The sequence below is a fragment of the Lissotriton vulgaris genome, chromosome 5, assembly GCF_964263255.1.
Source record: "Lissotriton vulgaris chromosome 5, aLisVul1.2, whole genome shotgun sequence".
In the NCBI taxonomy this organism is placed as follows: Eukaryota; Metazoa; Chordata; class Amphibia; order Caudata; family Salamandridae; genus Lissotriton; species Lissotriton vulgaris.
This window is the reverse complement of record NC_141693.1, coordinates 938,243,112-938,264,128: the sequence shown is the minus strand read 5'-3', so window position 1 is coordinate 938,264,128 and position 21,017 is coordinate 938,243,112. Positions and strand designations below refer to the sequence as shown.

The window sequence follows — 21,017 nt, the reverse complement described above, 5'->3', positions numbered from 1 at the left end:
TTAAGGGCGTGGCTTACAAACACCTACGTTAAAAATCTGTGCTTAAAATGGTGTGCCGCCAGACTTGTATTACTGTTTCTGTCATTGCACCCAGATATATGATACAACAAATACCATCATACCTACAACAAGTCTGGGCTATTAGCTTTGTCATTAGTTGCATAAGATAAATTATCTAAATTATCAGCAACTATGGTTTGTATATAATAATAAAAAAGCTTCCAAGCCCGACATCACAACAATGCTGCTGCTCCTGAGTTTTAAAAGGATATTGGAAATCAAGAGAGAAAATGACTCTCTTTAAATGATTTGCCTTCCCCTACAACGCTCACCCGGCATGACGTCATGCCGTATCTTCTCCAGTAGTGAGAACTAAGCAGTGTGATTGGAGTCACTGCAGTCCGGGAAAAAACGGGCCACCTGTGCAAGGGCACAAAACAGAGACCGATTGAGACCCGTTTCGAGGCCCCCTTTAAAAAACTGACATGGTGTGCTCGTTTTTAGGTTTCGAACCTGGCGAGGGGCACAGCCCCTCCCAGTTTGAAAACTTTTGTTTTCAGTAGGGACGTCGGCCCCGCCTCTGCCTCTCATTGGTTAGCTCCATAAATGGAGGCTAGCCATTGGGAGACAGAGGCTGTCAATCGCGCTTTCTCTTGAAAACGCGATTCGGGGGCGTTTCTGGTGCTTTTTTAAGCCCCGCCCCTTTGTCCCGGGCCGCGCTGCGATTGGCTGCCGGCCCGGGACACCCCCGTGACGTCATTCCCGGGCCAAGCTGTGATTGGCTGCCGGCCGGGACACCCCCGTGACGTCAGCCAATCACAGCGCGGCCCGGGACCTGACTTGTTAGGATTTTGTCTTGTAGGAAACCACAGTGGAAAGGACTTGCTAAAAAAAATTCTCTGCACCAGGAAACCCCTTCGCAAGACGAGTTTTAAAGATAACAAAGAAGGAAACTATTTATGAAGGTATTTTTGGGGATAGCTGTACCTGCTTTTCGGGGGAACCCATAGTTTTCAGCGGTTTTCCATTGAAGAATGAAGGTGAGAAGCGGCAGTCCTGGGGTCTCCCGAGGTTCAGCGTGAGCCCAGCAGTCCCTAAGCATGTGGCGTTTCAGCTCGCGCACTGCGCAGGAACTGTGTCAACAGAGGTATGCGTGAGGAGAGTCCCCTCGGGCTACAGCAGCCTCCTGCAAGCACCGGCCAGATAGGGAGAAGACAGGGCGGGAGAAGCGGCGAAGAATAAAAGCAAAAGACTGCTAAAAATACAACGTGAGATCACGCTCCTCTCTAAGACAGACCCTCCCCTTGCTTCCCAAGATCATTTGGTGCAGGGGCCCCGCACCTTCATTTTATAAACTGTGTAGCTGCCGCAACGCCTGGTCTGAACAGCAGAATTCCCTTCATACCTGCTATAAGAAATATTGTGCTGTAACGTTTAGTGGTACTAGCTCGCCTACCAGTGAATGAACGTGACCATGCATGGGGATATTTCACAACTCAATGGTTTTAGTTAATGTTTGATCCCTTGTCAAGAGTGAATAAATCAGCTACCTCTGTTTTTTTGTGGCCAAATGCTCTTGGCATTCTGGGAATTGTAGTTTCGTGCACAGTGTGACTGGTGTATTTTTGATCCATGTTCAGCTTATTAGTACACAAACAGAACACATGTAATCAGTGCCATTTTGCATGTGGTGAGTTTTGTACCTATGACAGTTACATTTCACCACGTTCTAAACAACTGTAGGCTTTTCAAATTCCATGACACCACTGTTTATTTGGAAGAGGCTCGGTAAGGTAGAGAGTAGCAGAGACTCAGTAAGATAGAGAGTAACAGAGGGTCACTAAGGTCGAGATTAGCAGAGGCTTGCTAAATTAGAGAGTAGCAGAGGCTCAGTAAGGTAGGGAGCAGCAGAGGCTCAGAAAGGTGGAGAGTAGCAGAGGCTTGGTATGGTATAGAGTAGCAGAGGATCAGTAAGGTAGAGAGTAGCAGAGACTCGCTAATGTAGACAGTAGCCGAATTTCGGTACGGCAGAGAGCAGCAGTGGCTCAGTAAGGAAGAGAGTAGAAGAAGCTCAGTAAGGTAGAGAGGCTAAACAAAACTCTTGCTTCGACTTCCTTTTGGATCTCATTGTGACACTTAATGCTACTCCTCGCAGCTTACCTGAGCTGATCGAAAATATCAGGTTCATGAACTGATATCTAATAATAATGATTTCGTTTTTTTTACTCCTTTAACCTCCGCTAAGTCAGCAATTAATCTTAAATCCATGTCTTTATATGCCCGTCTTGCTATCCTTCCTTAGTAAATTAGCAATTTGCATTACTGGTCCAGCTGGTTGGTTAGTACACCATCTTGTTACACAAACACGTTTAAATTTGGTTTGTAACAGAGGTATGTATGTGTGTTAAGATCCAGCTTGTAGCGGTCTGTTGTCAGGACATATTGTGGACAATACCAAAATTTAGATTGGGCTTTAGGTCCGCTCATTGATTAGCATTCAGTGGCGTTCTTGTCTATTTCATTTGCTTGCTTCTTATCCATCAAACTTTAATGCTGCGAAACCTATTGCATTGTAAATGCTTGTTTAATATTCTAAAGAAAAGAGGAGAGTACGGAATTAACCGTTCTAAAAAATAATTGAGAGGAATATTTAGTGGAATATTTGAGATAATGTAAACAATAGTAGGAGCTAATATCATCTTGATCGTGATGAGATGTCCCCACCACAAGAGACGTAAGGGATGCCAATGACTAGGTAAATAATTGATCTTTTGTATGGATTAGTCCATATTCAATGAGACGGATGTCCTAATAGTATTAGTGTAATGTAGACCTGGGTATTTAATTTGTTGAAATTTCCATGTAAAGTTGGTAGTTGAAAAATTCTGCTTGAAAGTAAGTTTTTTTAAAGGCAGTAACTTGCACAAATATAAATGCTTAGGAAGCAACTTCCCCTATAAAAGCTTGGAGAGATGATTGAATTTGTGAAATGAATTATAAAATGTCATCAGAGTAGGCGGCAAAGTTAACCTGTTGAGAGTTGCAAGTAAAACCATGCAGGTCTTGCCTATGTCTGAGCTGGGATATGAAAGATGCCAATGCTAGACTGAAAGGAAAGGGTGAAAGAGGGCAACCTCGCCAAACTCCTTAACCCAAAGTGAAGTATGGAAAGGTAAATCCATTTGCAATGATAGCTGCTTGGGGTAATGAGTAGAGAAGAGAAATTGGATAAATATGTTTGGGTACAAAGCCAAACCATTTAAGAGTATGAAAAATGAATGGCCAATACACTTTGTCCAAAGATTGTTCAGCATCTAAAGTTATTGCTGCTAAACATTCGGGGATATGTTTTGATTTACATAAGACATCAAATATTGAGCGTGTATTATCAGATAAATACATTCCCTTAACAAAGCCCTATTGTTCTTTACATAAAAGATCAGGAAGAAAGGATTCTAATCGCCAAACTAATGCTTTTGAAAACATTTTGTAATCAATATTAACAAAAGATATGGATCTATCATTTTTGCAGAGATGAAGAGTCTTTTCCCTCTTTGAATGTTAATCAAAAAAGCCCATCTAAGAACGAACCCAATGATTTCTTTAAGTGTGAGAAAGAAGTTACAAAGATATTGAGTTGAGGAAGATGTAAGGAAGAAAGATATGTTTAAAATTCGACTATTGATGCCATCAGGGCATTGAACTTTATCATTCTTAAGATTATTCTACGCAGTATCAAGTTCAGTTGAGGTCATTTCTGTTTCAAAAATGGGAGAGATCAAGAGGAGTCTCAAAAGATTTTTGAGTAGTTGATAGATAATTACATTTTTTAGAATCCGATGATGATTCCTCCAGCATGCATAACTCTTTGTAAAATTGAACATATGGTCTGGTGATTATCTATAATGGATTCAATTCTCCTTTTGTTTTGTGTTACCTTTAGGTAGTTAGCTAATATTTTACCTGACTTATTATGGCCTCTATAAAATTCGGCACTGGCTTTAAGAAGGTATGCTGATTCATGCTCAGTGGATAATTTATTATATTGAAGTTTAGCTTAAATAAGGTCTTGCAGGCAATCTTTCGATCTGGATGTAAAGTAAGAATGCTTTTGTTTCTTAATTTTTACAAACACTTGTAGGTAAGAGATTTTTTCCTCTTCCGAGATATATAATTCGTTATAAAAGCATGAACTGATGCTTTGAAGACTTGAAAAGTCAATATCTTCTCTTTGATTAGGACAGAAATATTCATGCAAGAAGGAGGTAAAGGATGCATTAAAAAAAGCATGTAGTAGAAGTGAATTATTTAATCGTCATCGCTTTGCTAAGTGCAGAGACTAAAGCAAGGTCTGAAATTAAATTAGAACCTATATCATCAGAGAGTAAGGTTTGGGACAAGACAGGTAAAATAAAAATGAAATCTATTCTGGACTGAGTGTGGTGAACTGGAAAGAAGTATGTGTAATCTCGTAGGGCAGTATTATAGTCTTCAAGCAGATTTCTCTGTTTAGAGCATGGACAAATATTTTTTGTGATTAATTTGGAATCTACTGAGATGTACTGTTTCTGTCAGTAAACGGATCAACAATTTGGTTGCAGTCTCCAGCAAAAATAAAGTTATCGTCAGAACATTGCATAATCTTTTGAGCAAAATTAGACCAGAATTGACAATCTGTGGTACTAGGACCGTATACATTAAAGATAGAAAGTGGGACTTTATCAATCAGCAATTTAAGAAACTACCATCTTCCATCTTTATCCTTTATCCTTGTCCTGTGATACCAAATGAATAGGGAGGGTCCTACACCATAAACCCATGACTCCATTCTTTTTACCTCTTCCAGAAAAGAAGTCTTAGCCAACCAATCCTCTTTTCAATGTAATATAGTAATCTTTTGTAAGATGTGATTCTTAAATAAGTGCAATGTCTGCACCTAGCTTTGTTAGATGCCCCTTAATTGGATCGTTAAGACCTCTGACAATCCAAGACACAATTTTGAACAACATAGGGCAGAATTGAAAAGAAAAGATAAGCGCAATACACAAGTAAGAAGCATAAATGAGAACCATGTAAACATGAAGGAATACAATAATGCAAATATGAGTTCTTGAGGAATATATGAAAAGAAAGTTGTCGCATTGTGAAGAAATGTGATAGAAATCGAGAGATAAAAGGAAGTTTATGAAGATCTGGAATGCAAGTAAGTATGTTAAAAAAGTTGGAAGCAAAAATAAAGAGAACCATACCTACAAACATTTGAAAAAGGATGGAGTAGGTGAGGCCACATGGAGGGATGGCACATCTGGGCTCCGGGGCAAAGATTAAAGGAGAGTTGTGGAACATGAAACAAAGAATGTGCACAAGTGTAGAATATGAAGACAATACCTGTAAGAGAAAGGCAAATTAGTGGAGACACACTAAAGATGTAATAAACACTTAATTATTAATTCAGCAATAAGGCTATGCAACTATATCAACTCTATATGACTAATGTAAGATGATTAATGGAACTGTTATGGAGAAAAACAAGCAATATAACAAAGAAAATGAAAAATGAGGAGATCTTGAAGTGGCCATGCTTTCAACTCTGTCTCTAGAAAACTTTAGAATGTAATAGGGTTCTCATAGGTTGTTGTTTTGTTTTTGTAAATTACTTTTAAATAAGCAAGGATGAAATAATTCAAATTGGACACCAAGAGAGCGAACCGTTGCTCACATATTTAGAAGTTCTCAGTGTGAATCTGCAGTAGCCTTAGCATAATCTTGTGAAAAGCATATGAAGTTGCCTGACCTAGAAATCTCTTTAAACAGCTTAGCTGCAGAGGACTTCAAGCAAGTTGATATATTTCAGGTAGTAAAGAATCACTCCTCTACGTTTGTTGCAAATAGAAGACATGGTACATAGATGACCAAATCTGTGAGCTTGTTCAATATTGAGCAATGGTGATGATGATATATTCAATAATTTAGGAAAGAAGAGTTTGAAGAAGATAACAGGATTAGTACCTTCCTAACCCTCAGGAAGATCATAAATAGTTTTTCTTTTTTCTGTTTTCTAGGTCTATCACTTGTTCTTGTAGGGTAGAAACCTGTAATTGAAGTGTGTTGACTTTGAGGGTAATATATGTAAAAGTTGTGATGTGTAGTTTAGTTGATGAGAGGTGCTCTTACATGTGAGACCATCTGTCACTAAGGGATTGTAGTTTTGTGTCAGTTAAAACCATATACGGAGGTAAGGCTCTGATTTCTTCAGAAAAAGACCCATAGAGACAGGAGGAAGATATTTAGCAGGTGAGAGTGGGTCCTTTTTGAGTTGTTTAGTTGATGCTTGCCCCGTGGTCAATGGTGGTCGAGTAGCTATGGAAAATGAACTGGAGTCAAATGCAGCACTTCTGTGTAGGGATGCACACTCATCCTCCATCACTGGAGTTCGAGACATTGTGGAGGAGTTCCTAGTACGCCTGTGAGAAGGAGGTTGAAAAAGTTGTTTTGATTCTTTTCGGTCTGTCTATTAATTGAGGAGAGAGTGTAAGTATTGTTCATTGACTAAAAAGAAAGAGGAAAAAAATAATAGCAGACTTCTCGCTATGCCCGAGAAGTTAGCTTGGAAGATGCTTTAAGAGACTATTGTTGTGCCAAAATGGGTGTCCATGAGGGTATATCATAGACCATATGTCCATTTGAGAAGAAAACAGGATGGAGAATGAATTAGTAGACCAGAAAAAGCCAAGGTGCCAAAATTAACTGAGTGGTAAATAGGAATTCCTGTGAAAACTATCTTTTTCTAAAAGGCTTGATTGTAGAAATAGCACAGAAATGTGCAAGCAGTTTAGAACAAATTGCAGGCAAAAACCCTCAAAAGGGTGCAAACCTGGGGGCGTGGCCAAGATGGCGACCTGAACAGTCGCAGGTCTGCGTGGCTCCCTGCCCTAATCCCCCTGCAGCATACATAGGCATTGCAAACTGCCCCCAAATACTGGCCTCCGAGGGATCCTGCTGTCCGCTAGCCTCACGGGTGCCCTCGGCGCGGCTGTGGACCCGGCGGTGTCGCCTACTGCCCGGGAAGCCGACAGTTGGCGAGACTCGGGTGACATCCTGACCCGGAGACGCGAGGAGAACGGGCAGTGCACAAATCGAGGCCTAAGCGGACCGGCTGGAGAGGCGATAGGCGGTCGGGGGCCAGATCAGAAGACACCGCATACCTTCCCTCAGCCCCTGGAAGCAACAAGTGAGCGGGGGGCTACCCAGGGCGTGCTGAGCTCCCGGCGGCTGGCTATCGAGAGCCCCGGGAGCGCGAAAATCGAGGGCCCGGCTTGGGCCTGCACGGGGCAGCGCTAAAATCGAGGCCCCGGCCTGGGCCTAGGCGGACTGGCTGGAGAGGTGCTGGACAGTTGGGGACTGGATCGGCGGACATCGCGCATCCCCCCTCGACCCCTGGCAGAAGCAAGTAAGCGGGGGGTCGACTTGGGGAGCTAGGCTCCCGGCGGCTGACTGGTGGAAACGCCGGGAGCGTGAAAATTGAGGGCCCGGTCTGGGCCTGCAAGACGGAGGGCCAGCGGAGCACAGGAGTAGTGGGCTTGTGAACAGCAGCAGTCTGGGCCGGGCAGCGACTGGCGAGAAGAGAGAACTCTCGAGTGGCCCGAGCATCACAAGCGGTGAGTGGTGAAACGTGCCAGGACCGCGTGGGCAGGGGTGTGGTCGAGACCTGGCATGCGGACATAGACTGATCTGGGGTGAGATCCGGTCCCCCAGAGACACTTGCAGCAGCCCAGAGTTGGAGGCCTTGCCAGGGGTTGCGGGCTTTCCGAAGAGGGGCGCCTGAGTGGCCCGGGAGGCGTCGCGCCGGGCGGCCCGGTCGGGGCCTGGCAGAGCCGGGCAACCCGGAGGACTTGCATAGGGAGGAACGCTGGGCCCACTCCGCGACGCCGCGCGAGCCCCAGCGCACCCAGGAGGGCAGAGATCAGGCCGGGGGAGAGGCGGCTGGTCGTGGGTGCCCTGGACGCCTCGGAGGGATAGCCACAGCAAGCGAGAGGCAGTGCAACAGCGCAGTGGGGGTAGGTCCCGCACCGAGGGCAGTCAGGCACCCTCAGTAAGACCCCCACGGAGAGAGGTCCCTCCGGGACTGTGGAGCAACACCCGGACCAGGGCGAGAAGAAGTGGGGTGAAGTTCGCCCCCCTGAAGGAAGCTCCCGCCTAGCTGCCCTACGGCGGCTGTCGAGGGCCTGGCGCTGGTGGCCCCCCGGGACCGGAGACACACCCGAGACGCACGGGGACGATGCACGGCGGAGCTGCGGGACTCCTGGCCTAAGCGGGACCTGAGCGCCGAGCCCTGGGGACACTGAACCGGACATACAACCAGGCTGACCGTCCACCCCCGCAACGGCCACACAAGCGGCTTGACCCTGACTGGCCCCTCTTCGCAGCTTGGTGGCCGGTTGGAGCACCGAACCATTGCCGTGGCCACGGAGATAGGGCACGGCAGGAAACACTGCGATGGCACATGCTAACCGCAGGGGAGGCCGCCCCATCACTGATCTCCTGGTGAAGCAGCCGCCGAAAGGAGACAAATCTCAAGCAACGTCGCCGGAAACCACGCCCGCCACCAACAAAGATGCGGCCCAGGTTGAAGCCCCTGTCACGAGATCCTTCCTAGAATCCTTGTTCGGCACACTGCGGGAAGACTTCCAAACCCTAAAGCAAGAGCTGGTGAGCGAACAGAGGGAGCTGCGAAGGGACCTAGATGGACTTGGAGAAAGGGTGGCGACGATGGAGGACTCCAATCACGTCCGTTGTGAAGACCTGGCGCATCTCCAGCAAGAGGTCCTGCGGCTCCGTGATCAGCAAATGGACCTTCAAGCGCATAATGAGGACTTAGAGAACCGCTCCCGGCGGAACAACATAAGGGTCCGGGGAGTACCATCAAAAGCGGAAGGGAACAGCGTCACCACGTACCTCCAAGATCTGTTCCGGGAAGTTCTCAAGGAGCCTGCTGACTTCCCCATCCGCATTGACCCAGCACACCGAGTGGGTTTGGCACGACGGGCTCCGGCCCCTCCTCCGGACATACTAGCTTTCCTCCCGGACTTTCCTCTCAAAGAGAGGATTCTCAGAGAAGCACGCCAGTCCCAGCCTCTCCGATTCAGAGACGCGTCAGTGGAACTCTTTCAAGACCTCTCTGTGATAACGCTCCAAAAGAGAAGGGAATTTAAGATTGTCACCACTTTCCTGAGAGACAAACGGGTGCCCTATTCTTGGGGCCACCCGTTTAGACTCATCTTTCGGTGGGACGGAGCCCTTCATCAGATGCGCTCCCTCCAGGACACCTGCGAGCTTCTAGGGCTCGAGCTGCCAGATCAAGAACACAGCGACGATGCCAATACAGAGTCGTCACAAGAAAATTAGTCACAGCCACGATGTGATGGCTGGCAGAAAGTCCGAAGACGACGACGGCCAAAGTCGAGTGCACGCCCGGACCGGACGACGATGGCACAGGAACATGCTGCAGCGGTGCAGGTGGTGGCAAAGGGCACCTCGGGGCCTGCCTAAGACAGCCACAGAGGGGGGGATTCATGGTCAGTCGCAACAAAAGTGGGGGGGGCGGGGGGCCACAAGGGTCGCTAATGCCACATCCCCAGTCTATTTTTGGCCCACTAGGTTTGGGCCTAATCTGACTTTGATCACTCTGCAGGTTTATGCTACTTTTGATTGACCTTGGACTATGACTTTTTCTTGGGGTTTCTTAGTTGGGATCGGGAGAGGGAGGGAAGGGGGTGGGTCCTGGGAGAAGGGTGGATGGCGCAGTTTGGGTTGCCGGGGGGGGCTCTTTTTTGGGGTTGGGGTTTGGGGTGGGGCGGGGGGAGGGCCCTCCTTGTCCACTAGTGCTGAGAGAAACCGTTTGTCCCTTTTTCCCCCTTTTTCCATTCAACTGACAGTTCACACGCTTAGCGCGCTTCCCCTCGCTGCATGCCCGGGATGACTCAATCCTTGAAGATTCTCTCGCTTAATGTGAGAGGACTTAACAGCCCGAACAAACGCAGAGCAGTCCTCTCATGTCTGAGAAACTCACAAGCTGACATCTGCCTACTGCAGGAGACACACCTCCTGCCCAAAGATCACCATAGGCTTAAAACCCTCTTCTTCCCAGAGCAGTTTTTCTCATCAGCATCCAAGAAAGTGGCGGGAGTGGCGATCCTGGTAGCGAGATCCTTTAGGAGACGGGTGTTGCAAAAGGACGCGGAGATTAAGGGCAGACTGTTAGTCCATCGCTTTCAGGTGGCGGGACAGACGTTACTGATAGGCTCAGCATATGCACCTAATGATGGTCAGGAACGATACTTACACTCAGCACTGGAGGCGGCCACAGCCAACACCCACCCACACTTACTAATAGGGGGAGATCTGAATATGGTATTTCACAACACAGCAGACCGATCTAACCAACACTCCGGACAGGTCGGGGCACTTTCCGCAGAGGGGCACGCACATCTTGCTGATCTGGGCTTAGTTGACCTACAGAGCCTCTCCCATCCTCGAGCCACAGCCTACACACACTACTCATATGCGAGGCTAGATTATTTCCTATGCTCTACCCAATTAGCGACGCGCTCGCGAGAGGTCAAGATCCTCCCGGCCTCACTGTCGGACCACTCCCCAGTGGTGGCGTCCTTCCTGGTACCGGACACTCCCAGTCCACAGCGGCACTGGCGTTTGCGTGTTGGCCTATTGCAAAACTCTGCTACGGTAGAGAAGATAACAACCGCCATCAACCAATTCCTTGTTAATAACGCTAATGATGACACCTCCAAAGCCACTCAATGGGCCGCGCTTAAGGCTGTCCTGCGAGGCGAAGTTATCTCGGTAGCCGTGGCTAACAATAGGGAGCGCGCACAGAAGAGAGCTGAACTTACGCAGAGGGTGGCGGAGCTGGAGCAGATGCACCAGTGCACAGGGGCGGCCAGGGCTTGGCGCCAACTGTGCACAGAAAGAAAGATGTTTGCGGCCCTGGATCAGGATGTGGCGGAATTCGCCGCCTTACGCCTGAAACATGCTTACTACATCGGGGGAGACAGTTGTGGGAAATTGCTGGCGAGCAAGCTCAGAGAGCAGCGCCAAAGGCAGCTCATCTGGACTATTCATCCTAGCAATAGGGACCCGATTACGGAAGATGCGGCCATAGCGGCGGCGTTTGGTAGATTCTATGCCGACCTGTATGACGCAGACACCCTAGACGCACAGGCGAGCAGCGAGTATCTGGATGGGGCAGTCCTCCCGTCACTGAACGAGGCGCAAGTGAAGTTTCTGGATAGGCCCATCGGTACAGAGGAAGTCATCTCGGCGATATCTCGCCTCAAGCTTGGGAAATCTCCAGGCCCGGACGGCTACCCCGCGGCATTCTATAAGAAATTCTGTCCACAGGTGGCACCCTTATTGCGAGATCTGTTCAATACCTTTGATCAGCCCGGAGCCATCCCACCGGACCTATTGGAAGCCGCGATCTCGGGGATACCCAAACCCGGTAGAGATCCGACCAAATGCGATTCCTACAGGCCTATATCCCTATTAAATATTGACCTCAAACTTTATACAAGTATCATAGCTGGCCGATTGGGTCCTTATATGCAACAGCTGGTGGAGCCGGACCAAGCTGGCTTCATCCCCCAAAGACAGACGAGTGATAACACCAAACGCGTTCTCCACTTGATTGAAGCCGGATCACGGGCAAAGCCGGGCTGCATGCTCCTTACGGTCGACGCCGAGAAAGCGTTCGATCGGGTGCACTGGCCCTACCTAGACCTGGCGCTACAGCGATTCGGTTTCGGGGCAACTCTCCGAAGCTGCATCTTCAACTGCTATAGGCAACCTACTGCTACGGTCAGGGTGAATGGCCACACCTCACCAAGGTTCCCGATCAGCAGGGGGACCAGGCAGGGTTGCCCGCTCTCCCCTCTGCTATTCGCGCTTTACATGGAGCCATTGGCGCAGCGGATTAGACAACATCGACTCATCAGAGGCATCCCCTTTGGTGGAGATACACACAAAATCAGTCTATACGCAGATGACATTCTGCTCTCGCTTATGGACCCAATGCAATCCCTGAGAGCACTCTTTATCGAGCTACATACATTTGCCCAGGCCTCGGGCTTTAAAATTAATGTAGACAAATCAGAAGCGCTGAATGTATCCCTACCCACAGAGGTGTTAACGGAGGCTAAGGCGGAATTTGACGTGCGATGGTCTACGGCCTCTGTTCCCTATCTAGGAGTCTTACTAGCACCCACGATACCGGCCACAGCAGAGGTCAATTATGCCAGACGTAGCGTGCGCCTTACCGAGACTCTACGGAAGTGGAAATACCTCTCACTGTCCTCGCTGGGCCGTATTGCTGCCATTAAGATGACGCTGCTCCCTCAGGCCCTATACGTCTTCCAGACTCTCCCACTACGCCCTCCAGCAGGCTGGCTCCAGAAAACGCAGGCAGATCTGTCGCGTTGTGTTTGGAATGGTCGCCGCCCTCGCTTTAAGCATCTAATCGCCACGCTTCCCCCGGCACATGGGGGAATTGGGATGCCCGACCTCGCTCTGTACTTTAAAGCGGCACAGCTACGCACGCTTGTAGAGTGGTACCAACTGGAATCCAGCAAACACTGGCTTTTTCAAGACCAGGCAGTAGCGGGCCGGACACTACAGGGGATACCCTTCCTGCTGAGGCGCCATAGGCCGCCCAACCTGTATGCGTCATACATAACCGGTACGGTCATGGAAGTGTGGGACAAAATTGCAGTCCGGAGAGATCTTACTTCCTTCCCTTCCCCGCTAACACCGATATTCGACAACCCGGAGTTCACTCCAGGCCTAGATGCACAAGCATTTGCAACATGGAGAACTACGCCTTGCTGGGAGATAGGCCACATGTTTGACCTTCAAGGCATCCTTCCATTCCAGAAGGTGAAGGAGGCTTATGGCATACCGGAAGCGGACCGCATGCCTTATTTGCAGGTCCGACATTGGGTCGTACAGCCGCCGATCAAGCCGGGAGCGCAGCGCTTTCTTGCATCCTATGAAAAATGGCTGCTAACGCGTACGTCGGAGAAGAAACTACTGTCGGACATATACCAACACCTGCTCCTTACTAACAAATACACCTATAACGCGGGACAGGCTAGATGGGAAAAGGACCTAGGAAGACAGCTCATGCGCAAGGAGTGGGAGGGGATCTACCACAGGGCCCGGCACTCAGCCTACCACACGGGCCTCACTGAGACACTCACAAAAGTGGCCACCTACTGGTATCACACCCCAGAACGCATACATCGCTGGAATACCCAGGTCAGTGACCGCTGTTGGAGGGGCTGCAGAGGGTTGGGCACACTGGAACACCTGCTGTGGAGTTGTGAACATCTGCAGAAATATTGGACTCCTATTTTAGACTTGATAGACCTACACTTAGACACCCAGCTTCCCCGGTTCCTTGCCTATGTGTTGCTGGGACTTCCCAACGCCTTGATGTACCCCCTAAAGTCAATGAGAGGGAGACTAATAGCGCTTGCACTAGGGGCAGAGAAGCAGAAAGTCAGTATAAACCCCACTGGAGGGATCCTCAACCACCTGGGCAATTGGGCTGGCTGCACAGGCTCTGGACTATTCTGGGTATGGAGAAGCTGTCATTGACCACGGCGGGCAGAGGAGACGAATTTGCGGACCTCTGGCGGCCTTTCCTGTCGCTTCTTACAGGGGAATTCAGGGAGCTGAGCTGTCCCCGATACTTGAGATTGCTACGCCTGGCCGACACACCTCTCTCAGAGTCTAAGGCAAAACCCAGCAAAAAGGCATCCCAGAATTAGAGCTCCCTTCCGTGCTGTTCTAGCCACTACCACTGATTTACTCAATGTATAATTTCCTTTACCTCAGCGGACAAGGGGGTAGGGAGGGGGGTAGGGTAGGGAAGGGAGGGTTGTTTTTTTTCTCACTTTTTTCATTAATGTTTGCATTGTTGTTGCGACCGACTGATTCTTAGGCTTCAAACGCGGCCGGCCCGGCTGGGTTGTAGGCGGCATGCCGTGTTTAAACTGCATCGTAAACACCTGTATTGGTGTTAGCGCAGCTCCTGGTTTGTCACTGTTCGGCCTTGCCTCCAAAAGCACTGGTCGGTGTATTGGCTTTCAATAAAAAAGATTTAATACTAAAAGGGTGCAAACCTGGCAGTCCTTCTAGGTGTCTCGTAATCCTCCCTGTTATGCCAGTGAATAAACTGGCAGCGGCTTCTGAGGAGAGAGAGGCGTGCCGCCATGAGAAACAATAGAATGTGACAACCAGCTTCAGAAAGAAACACTCAGTGCTTGAAGGGAATCATTGAAGGAAGACTCCATTGACATAGGAAGACCACACCAAGCAACGTCTTTCCTACATCATCCCATGGGGATTCACATGTGCTCGCCATTTTGCGTGGGCTCTTAGCCATGCCTCTAAATATAAAGAATTCATAATATTAATGGTGCTAAAAGCTGCTCCAGTGGATAAAACAGCTCTCAACATCAACATGTATTTATTTATCCAGGTAAACACTGGATTTGCAGTGATTACTTCATGTGAGCACAGATTGTTGAGTTAAAGTATGGACCATTTTATTCTTTTGATTTTGAAACAAATATGCTGGAAAAAACATTATTTTATCCCATTGTTTTAAAAAAAAAGATTTGCATGGGAAATGGAGATAGGCGTCTCAAAGATGCTGTGCTCCCTTCTGGTGAACCCCATCGCCTCTTTCTCATCCCTGCGCCAAACTCGGTCTCATCGCTTTCAAATTTCACTGGCTGCCACTGCCCGCCTAATGCAAATGGATATCTTTAAGATATGGGAGACTGAGGGCTCCTCGTCACATTCTTCAGGGGGAGAATCATTTTGGGTTACACCACTGCAGACTACGATGGTACTGCAATTCTTGTTCGTACTGTAAAATATACATGAAATATGAGTAATTTCTATTAGTAAGCAATCTAATGGAAGAAGATATTACCAAGGGAACTGAACATATAGTAACAACTGATATTTCTACATTTTAACATTTTTAATATTAGCGTGTGCCCCCTCTAGAGATCTCATGATGACATTCTGTATTGAAGAATACACAAAATGTTCAATTACACCATTGATATTTTCTATGAATGTCTGAGGGAAGGTGCACATGTAATGTCAAAGGTCAATTATTTATGTAGAAAAAATAAGGAGGCCCCCTATTGGTGGTTGTCTGGGACCAGGGGGGGGGGAAGTGCAAAAACACGGGTTGTCCCACTATTACAGGCCTGAAAGCCTATTATGGAGTGGTAATACTATCTGTTACTCTGTGTGTTATGAGAGAGTCAAGATCCAGGGTAAACTTTACTCGTAATGTTTGGGAAGTGAAACGGACAAAAGGCAACAAACATCTGATGTGTAGCGAGTGCAAGAGAATAGCAAGGATACCCACAGGTATTATAGTATCTATTATGGATAAACAGTGACAGTCAAATAAGCTAATACAAATACATTTTAGTAAAAATGTGTACAAATGTTATTATTTCACATACAATATAAATCATTTAATAATAATGTTAAAAACAACCATAAGGGTAATTACTCAACATATTATTGTACAGTTCATCAAGATTAAAACATAATACATAAAACAAGAATCACAAGTTAGTCGACGTGGCGTTTCGGTTTTTCTTTCTATAGCACCTTCTTCAGGACTGATTCTTAAGTTTAAAATCGTTATTACTGGACCCACTTAAATTTGGTGGTACAGTGCGCCTCAGTCTGATACGATCTGTCAGCTTCTGATGTTTCCTTTACTGGAAATTTCTTTATTCGTTATCTCTCTGGCGTTCCACACTGTGCGAGGGAGCCACCGGAGTGAGTAGGACTTGATTCTTCCTTATGTTACGTTTATGGTAAAAACAAGCCGCTGCAGTGGATGACCCATACATCGAGATCGGCACACAGAAGTTCATTGGATGACCTCCCGTCCTGTTTGGTATACCCACTTCAATCTTCGTATGTATTTGCGGCCTCCCTGCTCCTACTCGTCACAGCGTTGCCGATTCCGTCTTCAATTCAGTAAATGAACAGTCGAACTATTTACTGAATTGAAGACAGAATCGGCGACGTTGTGACTAGTAGGAGCAGGGAGGCCGCAAATACATACGAAGATTGAAGTGGGTATACCAAACAGGACGGGAGGTACAAGAAATTATGACCATAGTGATTAAAACAATAAATTTTTTCATAATCCGATGAACCTTTTTAACATATCTTCCATTTATCAGCATTCCCAAAGTAAATACATTGATAAGAACACAAAGTAGTGTGTGGAATACTCAAATTAATCACAGGGAGTGTCAATAAATCTAGGCAACATTTCATACTACCACTTGTACACAGTGACCAACAATATGCAAATCACCATTGGCCAGCCGCAAAGTTGACAGATCAGCCCAAAATGCTAAACCGCACCCCCTGTTATGGAATACATTGAGTTTTATCGATCCCTGCTTGCTGTGGCACAGAAGAGCTGAACATAACAGAATGGAATGCATCCAGAGTATTTACCAATGGTTTAGATTAAATCAAGTATTTTCATTCTAAGCTGTTTTGCTGTCAGAGGATTTTGAACAACCTGGAAGCACAAAGTTGGACTGCTGAACTGGTGTACTATGAAGACTGCCAAATTTATTTAACAGCTGGACAAAATGTAGGTTGATCCCATTCATAATATGTTAAAGAAAGATACCTTACTGTAGTGTAGTTCCTATATTCCCAATAGGCTCTGCGCATTGGAATAATATATCCTATAGATTAGACGTAGAACTGAGGTAGACTAGGTCTCTATCGAATATACTAGACTTAATAGTGAGTGCCAGCTAGCTCAGAGGTCACTAGAAACTTTATCGAATTTACAAGAAGGGATTAGTTTCTGACAACCGCAAAAACATGATAACTTTGGTTCCCAAGAATAAGAAATATGTCTCTAGAGTCGGGGAAACAATAGATAAGAATTTCACTCAGTCAATCGTGCATGCTTCGTTCCAACAGATTTGTAGAGAAATAGAGAGACGGGCGTTTTCAATAAAAAGGTTTATTGAACAGTCTTCTTTCTCATACAAGAGAAGTGAACTGCTGCAATCGTTAAGCAGACTGCAAAGTATAATGCCTACAGCGAAAATAGTATTATAAAATAATACTGTAAATGTATTGTATGGTTTCTCCGCCATATAAAAATAGATACATAAATAACATTGACTAAAATACTCAACTGGTGCTTCTAAATACGCCTACCCCAATGTACCTAACCTAAGTCTAGTACGCGGGAAGAAGTAAGTATGGTGTAGCTTAGGTTTAGTTGTTTTTGCCAAGAATCTACCAAAGGTTACTCTAAGTTCTATCAGCTCCATACCTTGGTTTAGAATGAAGAAGGTCTGGTATCTCTGTCTCAGGACTTGATTTCCCAACACCCCGCAAGGGGAGCTTGGAAACACTGGAGCTGAATTCTTGGCGAGAGAGAGACAGCCTCTTGATCAGTGTGTCAGCTGGGGTCGGCTTCCTTCTGCACTTGCTGTAGCGAGCTGCGTCGGGCAAGTAGATAGTCGAACTGCTCCGAACCACCGTAGTTTGCCATAGCAAGTGAAGGTATATTTATACCTTTAAGGTGTTTAGGAATGCCATAGATTGACGTAAAGTCGGGCATAATAATGTCAGGAAAGAACCCCTAGGGAATAGTTGTTCTTTGCAAAGTACATGAGTTCTTGGACAAAACAATATTCAAGCAAGGGGAAGTTCCCTAACTGCTTAAGCTGATTTTCCAAGAAATCGTTGTGAACTTTGGTACGGGTGGAAGTAGCCATGCCTGTATTTGGTCTGCATGGGCTATGGCTAAATAAGTGATTGATTTCTATGCCTACATAAGGGCAATGTGAATTGTACCTATATTAGGTCATGAATCGGGAAAATTCACTTGGAGCTCTAAACGCCACACAACATTACTATTACTTATGGGAAACTAAAAACTGCCTATTGCCAAGTGGGGCTTCCTAGTGGCATCTAAAGCCAACAATAGAGATACCTTAAACTGCTTACAAGTGGAATTTATCAGGCAGCTAATGGAACAGTGTATATTTAAAAGGGGCAATATTCAATCTGCTTTTAAGAATCAGGAACATGTCATAGATGTCATGGAGGAACTTACTGTTAACGACATGGTACTGTAAATGGTGTTTAGGTTGCAGTGTTGATGCGCAGAGAAGGTTAGAGTCTTACAGTATAAAAAAACTAACTATGCACAGGTGAAGAAATGCATAAAATTATCAGAGTATTTAAAAGAAATATGAAGGTTGTAGTGAAGAGAGGAAGGGTCGCACTAGCACCAAATGAAAACAAAGAAAAGTAAAGCAGATAAAAATATTGGCAGAACAAAGTTCACGATTAGATCTTTAAAACTGAGAGAAGAAGTCTAATGCTAAATTGCACTTCTTAATATACTAATGTTATTTTCAAAAAGTGAATATAATTTTCTGTGTGGTCAACATATTTGGGATACACACAAACAGTGCATAAGACCTGTTTTGTGTTAATACATACCCAGTAAGCCATTTGGAAATGCTTTGCACTCTATGGGGATTTAATAGCAAAAACCCCATCAAATTACACCTATTCATGGCTATTGTAATGTTTTTTTTGGTCAAAATATTTCGGATATGCATAAACAATGGCAATTACATGGCCAAAAAACATTTCTTGAAAGACTGTTAGGGGAAATAGGAGTTCTCTTCTGTATCACTGTACACTGTGAGCTGGAGATTTCCAATATTGAAACGAAGTGCAAAATATTGTAGTGCATGAATGATTACTTCTATCTATGGATTCTCGCAAAGACCAAAGAGATCTGTGCCCAGTTTAGGTTTGGAACTTTGCCGTTAAGTGAAGGGGTTTCAACCTGGGGAGGGGTGGCACTGGATTACCATTTATATTTACAGCACAAAGGAAACCTTGAGCCCTTTCGTGTGCCTTTTGTGTAATATAATCTGGTGGCCGAAGCTGAAAGCAATAGAAAAGGATGTAAATATTAGATTATTAGCGATGGGCAAGTCTTGTTGACTACCAGAGGAATGGACCAGGTGAGCATGGTGTATTGAAAATGAGATAGTAACAAAAAATAGTTCTCTGCTGGATTTTTAACGCAGAAAATGGGATGAATTTTCGTACTTTGCTGTGCACTTTTTTAGGGAGAAATTACTGTAATTAAATATTAACCTTTTTAGCGGCATTTACATTTTAGGATCTTTTAATGGTGCTAATGTTAATGTATATTTCATTGTATATAGATTCCTCAATTTTGTTATTTTGCTTTGTGAATTACATTGCCTCACTGTTTAGCATTTTGTAGCATGTTAACTAATGGCAGAGGCATCAGTTACTAGTCGCCAGCTAGCACAATTATGAGACCTCTACTTCCCCTTCCAGTATTCACCATGCGATTAACTGATTATGTTAGTATATCAGTGTTTCACTTATCGTAGGATTTCATACTTCCTCCATCTCGTTTCAGCAGATAAAAAGTGATGTAATGTCGCTTGCTGTGATACCCTCGCCTTCAAAGGTCATGTGATGTCAAGACCTTATATATTACCAGGGTTTTATAGTATAGGTTACATAAGTCCATTAGCTATATAATTAAGTTAAAAAGACACCATTGCCTCTGCATTCAAACTATAAGTGGGTTTTATTATAAACTGGCTCCGTCTTTTGTATATAATATTATCTGCAACTTGACTTTGTTTTTACATTTCAGTTGAAGCGCCTGAGAGAAGCAGAAAGTCAGTATAAACCACTTCTGGATAAAAACAAACGTCTCAGTCGAAAGAATGAAGATCTGTCACACGCCTTTCGCCGAATGGAAAATAAGTTGAAATTTGTAACACAAGAGAATATAGAAATGGTACAGTACTTTTTACTATTTTTCACGTAATTTATATTGTTCATTTTGCATTGCATATTTGCATATTCGCGTAATTTATGTAGTTTCATATACAGGAACTATAGTAATGAGGAACTTTGAACCACGAGTACCAGATATTAGTTATCTGCACCTGACCATGGCACTAATGACAACTGTCACTATCAATTATTGTACTTTAAAGTATCCTTGGTATAACTTTTACACCGACTCTAAGCCATTTACAATGAGTATCACACAAGAGAGCTATACAAAAGAGCAGACCTATAAGTTAATTAGGAGAGTACTATAGCCTAAATACCTGCTCGGAGGTGGGGGCTTAGGCCAATAAGTTACTCTGATCACTAGAGGTAGAAATAACAAACAGGCATCATAGTAAGAAAGGCAGCACCACGAATTACAAGACTGTTGAAATTCCAACATATCTTTAATAATGAATGTAAGTTAAATCAAATAAGTATACCTTAACATGCCTTACTGTTAGTTTAACTCTTAAATACACACATTTCATTAAAGATGCCCCTCTTACCCATTCTATTTCAGTAAATAACATTAAAGAAACCTTTTTTCTCTTAATTCAATGAAATACATTTATATAATGTTATTATGCTTAACTTAATCGATGTAGTGATCACCTATGCAGTGGCCATCTCTCTCTTTGTTACATCGATGCATTGGCATTGATTTTGTGCCGTTGACTTTTTGGAGGTTGTGTTTGTACTACTTTAACACACTGATGGCTGTACATTGAAAGGAATACACTCTATGAGGCTTATTTAAAAAACTTGGGTAAAAGGGATGCACCAGTGCCACAAGGGGCTTGTAAAAATGCCCCTATGTTCTTATGGGACAGAGGCATGAAGAGAGGGTTTATTTTAGCTAGTCAGCATCAGATGGCTTACCACAGTTTCCATGTTCTCGAAGGAGCCTGTAAACATTTGCAATCTGGAAATCTTTCATGTCAGACAACTTTGAATTTCTCATGGGGTCTCACAGCAAAATGCAAGAGTCCATGGTGGTCTGCAGGCCA

At 45.2% G+C, this 21,017-nt stretch overlaps 1 protein-coding gene across 1 annotated transcript in view; it reads left to right on the top strand.

Moving 5' to 3' along the window:
* Positions 1–21,017, top strand: part of JAKMIP3 (Janus kinase and microtubule interacting protein 3) — a 776,485-nt gene that overhangs the window by 592,936 nt on the left and 162,532 nt on the right. Inside the window, exon 6 of the mRNA XM_086922542.1 lies at positions 19,823–19,969. Coding sequence (XP_086778668.1) covers positions 19,823–19,969 — 147 coding nt within the window. The remainder of the gene's footprint in view (positions 1–19,822; positions 19,970–21,017) is intronic.